The 7,107-nt window shown below is 36.6% G+C and overlaps 1 protein-coding gene across 1 annotated transcript; it reads left to right on the top strand.

Annotated features, from left to right (window-relative positions):
- Nucleotides 1–3,649: 3,649 nt before the first annotated feature.
- Nucleotides 3,650–5,878, top strand: LOC145949549 (pectinesterase). Its single transcript, XM_083059663.1, has 2 exons — nt 3,650–4,832; nt 4,931–5,878. Exons 1-2 carry the CDS (start codon nt 3,845–3,847, stop codon nt 5,626–5,628), a joined length of 1,686 nt encoding a protein of 561 aa, XP_082915789.1. The 5' UTR covers nt 3,650–3,844; the 3' UTR covers nt 5,629–5,878.
- The last annotated feature ends 1,229 nt before the right edge of the window (nt 5,879–7,107 follow it).

Raw genomic sequence — 7,107 nt, 5'->3', positions numbered from 1 at the left:
TTATATACCTTAGAGTCAAATGTTTAAATTAAAGAAATCGATCAAATACTAGGCATATATATTGGTACGACGTACAAAATTCAGCTAGCAAAAGGAAAGAAGTACCACAGTACTACAAACTAAAACATAGTAGTACACATTTCAGAAGTTGTTCTTTTCATTACACTTTGACACTGAGTCTGTCTGTGAGATAGCTAGTACCAGAAGTACCCGTAAGTGAAAGTAGTACACCTAAAATTTCATAGTACAGACATCATTCATGTACTGCAAAGTACAAAACATTCCTCCTTCTGAGATCACATATAGGAATCAGATTGAATCATACATACACTCGAACCTCGAGAGTGCATTTTTGGCGGAATCGTAACACAAATTTTAACGAGAAGAGTTCGGGCAACGTTGTTTAATCTTAGAAAGATGAGGTAAGGTAATCTAGATTGTAGAGACAGGACAAAGCAGGGGAACAGGCAGAGCATGGATGGAGCTATCAACACAACAAAGTGAGAGGAGAAATCTGTTGAGGTTTTGCTCATGCACTGCCTCTTCCCTGGCTCTGTCTCTATTTCTCCTTCCCTTGTTCCTCTTCATTTATTCACAATAATTTATATTCAAATGTGTTCATAGGTTCAACTCAAGAAGGTATGAACATACTCTGGCTATTGAAAACTCCGTTTGACCCATTAACTTTTTTCGCACCACTAATCCTCTCTTAGATGCCTGAACACGCATTATCACTTCTACCGCATTCTTAGATGCCTGATCATGGGAAAATGCTACTATCCCACTACTTGATTTACATTTTCACACTTTCTTTTTTTCAAGCAATAGGTATCTTCTATGGGATGCAGGTACTATTCAGCAATGGTTTCATTCCAAGTATTTAAGGTACATGCCATGCTTAAAAATGAGAACACCGATCTCATCAAAACAATCATCTATACTAGTAACGTAGTAAATCACAAATTTTACATGTTAGCTTAGGTGTAAAAAAATTGGTGTGACAAATTTTATGGCTCGGAGTTATTTCCCTTTGCTTGTAGATTCCTCTCAAAATTCATGTACTCATTTATATCTCATCCTATTTTTAATTATTGTATTTTATGGTCAATAATTGTTTTCGTTACGTGAAACTTGTTCTACAGGCCACGCAGAAAGATATTTTGAATGAAAAGTACAAAGAGATTGAAAGATTACTCAATATCATCAAGTTATCTGAGTTTTGTTTTGCAGGAATGATACGCTAGTTGCATGGTCTACATTGAACAAACTCACCAACGAAAACCATGAATGCCATTAAATGATAAGGGAGGTGCAGAAAACACACTTGTAGCAAGAGAAAGAAAAGAAAGTTATCTCATTCAACAAATCAGAAGGAACTTACATGATGGAATCTGTATGAGAAAAGCACAAGGACTTAGAAGGGTCAACTAGAACACAGGGTTGATCTTCTCCCACTCCCAAATTTATGGTCCACTTTTCCTGATTCTATAGCTTTAAATCCCTCAAAAGAGACACGTAATGCTCTTGAACATCCCCTATACACTTTTGTCCTCCAACCATGGTTGCAACAACCTCCCACAGTTCTGGGTGGTTCTCATCTACCACTACTAAAGCCAGCTCAAACAATTTGTTCTCCTTCAAACTCCACCCACACAAACCCTTAGGAGAATCATCCATGTCATTTGTTCTGTATGACATCTTCAGAGGACTATGACTCTGAGGAATTACCATAAATTTACATTATGGTATTTTTTAAAGGCGATTCATATCTCAAGACTACATTTGTTGATTGACCTGCAAAATTGCCTTGTCTTTCGTGTCATTAGAAAAGCTACGTGAGATTAATTAAAACTCAACTTTTGATAATGAAAGTTTATTTGTTATGGACCGAAACAACAAACTGATAATAACATGGAGACAAAATGGATTACCTCAATATTCATTTATTGCAATAATTAGTATGTCTCCATTTTATTTTATTTTTTTTCCAGTTCCAATTTACATCGCTTGAAGTCATGTGGTTCTAGCCGGCTTTATTGGAAATTTATCATCGTGTAAAATTTATACATGAACATGGTAGAAGAACGGTCAGAAATTGTTCGCCAATTATCTATCCACGTTTTTTCTCCTTTCAAATTTCAACACTTTACGTTGCAAGGATAGTAGGTGCATTCGGTGGGTAAATAAGATTGAACATTGCTTGACCTTTATGCAAGATTCGATGCCTTATCTATTGGAACGAGGTCACTTAATTTCGAGGGTTAGTACGTGATCAAAGCTAAGAAGTTGGAAGCACAATAACTAAACGAGTAGGACATAGGAGAACTAGGCTAGATATTTTTTAACTACATGGCAATTGGCAGCACAGCATAAATGAAAAGCAATTTTGAATCTAACAATATTTAAAATATATTTTAAGTTTAGAATCAGAAAAAAGTAATATTTATAGAAAACAACATGATAACCTACGGACCAGGCCCAAACGTACCAAAGCCAGCCCAGCAAGATGAGAGATTACATTACAGCAAACCATGCAGCAACCCATGTTATTTCTGTATTCAATAATGTTGATCAAACACATGTATGGAGTAGATCTAGCATACTGACTCTTTATATTGTTGTATGAAAGATGAACATGACATCATTACAAGAAAATTGACATATAGTGACACACATCCTATAGTGACATAATATGTGTCACTAGCTAAAAACTAATTTTACCTACACAATAAATATAATAATGTTGATATATTGTTAAAAAGTGTGGGTATAAACTATAGTGATACACAAAATATATTGTTAAATCTTATTCAAAATCAACACTAAAATTGTGAGTAACTATATGCCAAATAGATATATACCTATATATATTATACTTATAGCTAGTAACATTTTTTGTATGTGACTATATGTAATATTTATTGTAGTGCATGAATGGTAATTCTGAATTTCATTCTCTCTTAGATTCTATATTAGAGTAGTACTAGTTCTTAGAAGACTCGTCTATCACTAATGTTCAATAGAACATGGATGACAAGAGATTTTATTCAACCAATTAAATTAGACCTGTTGATTATATAACTGATATATTACTTCACAGTGTTATTTATGAATTTTGAATTTAATTATTTTCCCTTTAATTCCAATAATATATACTCTCATTAATGAGATATCATTTTAATTAGTTATTAAGCATTTGAAATTCTTATTTAAGACCTTTAATATCATTTTGTAAGTTGAAAGTTTCTGAAATTAACCTCTATAAATCTATTGTATATTTCTATTACATATAGTGGATTAGTTAACACGAGTTTTGCAAATTGAGCAATCGCAAAAACTATTATTCTCCGCTAGCTATTTAGATCGTCTTTTGAAAAGGATAAGTTTTTTAATTGATAAAATACTTCATATTTTATTAATAAATATATTTCTTGTTTATTGTGAGTCGTAGTTTATTAATAGTTGATAAATGGGTCATGTTTGTTAATTTTAGAAGAGAAAAGAAAGGAAGAAAAAGTCGAGGATGAAATTAAAAGGTTATGTTTGACTAAATTTACGGTATCCACAGCAGAAAAGGCGCAAAGCCATGTATAGACCACTGAATGTGCAGGTTTTAAGGAAGTAATGTGAGTATAAATACCTAGCGACTCCTGCATTATTTTTCATTGCAAACTCCTCAAACAACATCAATAAAGGGAAGGAAAAACAACCTTCCTTCCCCCCAATAAACCCTTCTGTTCTCTCCGATTTGGCTTCATATCAATTTATATAAGTCGTCAATATCGGAGGGAACACCAACCCCGAATAAAAAAAAAAGGAGAGCTATAACCCAAAAGCAGAAAAAATGAACGGCAAAATACTGGGCCCCGCAGTCTCTCTGATACTGGTGGTGGGTGTAGTGATCGGTGTGGTGGCCGTGGTTCAAAGCCCAAAAGGAGGCGAAGGAACGAACCTGAAAAGCCACAACAAGGCGGTGTCAACGATGTGTCAAAACTCAGACAACCAGAAGTTGTGCGAAGATGTGTTGTCCTCATCCAACAGCTCAGACCCAAAGGACTACATTGCGACAGTTGTGAAAACCTCAATGGACAGTGTGATCAAAGCCTTGAACATGAGCGATAGATTCTCCGTGGAACACGGCAACAGCAGCGCTGGCATGCAGATGGCTCTGGACGACTGCAAGGACTTGTTGCAATCCGCCATGCACGATCTGGAAGCCTCTGGCGTGATGGTGAAAGAGAGCAACATTCAGGACGTTAGCCAACGCACTGCGGAACTCAAGAACTGGTTAGGCGCTGTGGTTGCATACCAGCAATCGTGCCTCGACGGTTTCAACACCGACGGCGAGAAAAAGGTGCAGGAACAGTTGCAGGCTGGAAGCTTGGACGATGTCGGCAAACTCACCGGTCTTGCACTCGATGTCGTCTCTGGAATCACACACATTCTCGAATCCCTCGACTTGAACTTGGCTCTCAAACCTGCTTCTCGTCGCCTTCTTGAGATCGACAACGAAGGCTACCCCACATGGGTCTCCGCCGCTGATCGCAAGCTCTTGGCTCAGATGAACAATGGCGGAGTTACTCCCCATGCTACAGTAGCCAAGGATGGCAGCGGCCAATTCAAGACCATCTTGGATGCTATCAACTCCTACCCCAAGAACCACCAAGGTAGGTTCATCATCTACGTCAAAGCCGGTGTCTACGACGAGTACATCACCGTTGACAAGAACAAGTTGAACCTTCTCATCTACGGAGATGGCCCCACCAAGACCATCATCACCGGACGCAAGAACTTTGCAGAGGGAACCAAGACAATGAGGACGGCCACCTTCTGTAAGTCCAATATATACATATTATGTCATATAATATGGACGTATTAAATACAATACTAATGTACGTATATATAATTGAATGTGTGTGCATGCATGCAGCTACTGTTGCCGATGATTTCATGGCCAAGTCCATTGCATTCGAGAACACCGCCGGAGCAGAGGGACACCAAGCAGTGGCCCTCCGCGTGCAGGGTGATCGTTCAGTGTTCTTCGACTGCGCCATGCGCGGATACCAAGATACATTGTACGCACACGCTCACCGTCAGTTCTACCGCAACTGCGAGATCTCTGGAACAATCGACTTCATCTTCGGCTACTCCACCACCTTGGTCCAAAACTCAAAGATCATCGTGAGGAGGCCCATGTCGAACCAGCAAAACATCGTGGTGGCTGATGGAACAGGCCAGAAGAACATGCCGACCGGTGTTGTCCTCCACAACTGCGAGATCATGCCCGAGCCAGGTCTCTTCCCTGACCGCATGACTGTGAAGACATACTTGGCTAGGCCATGGAAGGCATTCTCAAGGGCAGTGTTCATTGAGAACACCATTGGTGACTTGATTCAGCCAGAAGGATACATTCCATGGAACCCAACTGAACCCAACACTCAGGACTGTTACTTCGCTGAGTTCGGCAACACTGGACCTGGTGCCAATACTCAAGCTAGGGCCAAGTTCGGAAAAGGTCTCATCAGCAAGGCGGAGGCTACCAAGTTCACTGCGGAACCATGGCTCCAAGCTTCCTCTTGGTTGCCTGCGTCTGGCATTCCTTTCGATCCTAGCTTCACCAAGGCTTAAGCCTCAGATGTTGAGTGTTATAATCTCTTTTTAGCATACGTCACTCAAAGGAAGAAACCAAAAAAATATAGGAAATCGATTTCCCGGTACTGCTTTTTTTAATGCAGATACAATCAATCGATCCTTTATCCTTCGTTTGAGGAACCCATTTGTAATCGTTATTTTTCTTTCTTTCTGTATCAACCATTTTGATCTTTGTCTTCGGTATAGACCGGTGTTAACAGAAGCAATCAAATTTTTCCTTTAACTATTTGGTTTTATTATATATATATTTTTGCTACATTTTAATCACTACACCAAAATTAGGTTTTTGTGGCAATTAATTTATTCTTTAGCGACCATATAAATGGTCATTATTTTTTTACCAGCATTTAAATAATGGTTGGTGTATCCAGTGTCGCTAATACTATTACCGCCATTTATATAAAATGCTGGTAAAGACCTACTAAATTGTCGGGAAAACTTATTTTTTTAGTGGCAATTTTAGTAGTCATTTTAAAAGCTATTCAAAGTTATTTTTTCAATTGTCTCCTTTCCATCCATTTAGTGACTTTTATCTTTTGCTAGTAAAACTTTAAATAATTTATTCCTATAATTTTTTTTTCTAAATTCATAACTTATATACTCTTTTTTTTATCTCTAGTCGATGTGAGATTTGTAAGATGAGGGTTGTCTTCTATTTATATATTTTTTAATTTATTTTTTAATTGTTTTATCTCTTAAGAGATTTGAGATTTATAAGGTGAAAGTTGCTCTCTAATTGTTTTATAGCACGATTAAACTTAATAATAGTGGGTGATTTGATACTAATTTATTATAGTGAATTAAGAGTCTAACTCAACCCTATAAATCAACTTATAAGGTGATAGTTATTACTCACTTATATACTATTTAATTATCTTATCTCTAATCGATGTGGGACTAGTTTTTCAATAAATAATTGTCGCTAATAGTAAACTTTAGTGTAATATAAATACATTTTTAGTGACTATTATATATTAGCCATTAATATTTTTATTATATAATTAAATAGCGGCAATTAAATTATTGCCATTAAACAATTATCGTTAAAAATAATTTTTGTTGTAGTGAAGGAGAAATTAACTATGAAAAATTAATCACAAGAAATTATTTTCAATTAGGAAAGTCATAGAGCGGTTTCTTCGTTGAGCAAGAGCAAAGTCGCTCAGTAAATAGTTTTAGAAAGCTTAACTCACCTAATGAGAATATCCTCGCCTAGTGAGGATTCTATTTTCTTGAATTCTAATGTTTTATGCTTTGATTCTATGATGAAGTTTAAAGTTGTTATATTATGAAGATATGTTGTATTATGTTGCAATAATTAATGAATCATGTTGTAAAAAGTTAAAAATGATGAAGTCGGTTAGATGTTTTAAGTTGAATTGGACATTATTCCAAGTGTTGTATAAGTTTTTTTGAGTAAGTTTAGATATGTTGAACTAAATTGTGTTGTGTGCA

This window comes from Cajanus cajan, chromosome 7 (genome assembly GCF_000230855.2).
Source record: "Cajanus cajan strain Asha chromosome 7, NIPB_CcT2T_4, whole genome shotgun sequence".
Classification (NCBI taxonomy): domain Eukaryota; kingdom Viridiplantae; phylum Streptophyta; class Magnoliopsida; order Fabales; family Fabaceae; genus Cajanus; species Cajanus cajan.
The sequence above is the reverse complement of the archived record's forward strand: the minus strand, read 5'-3'. Positions and strand labels throughout refer to the sequence as shown.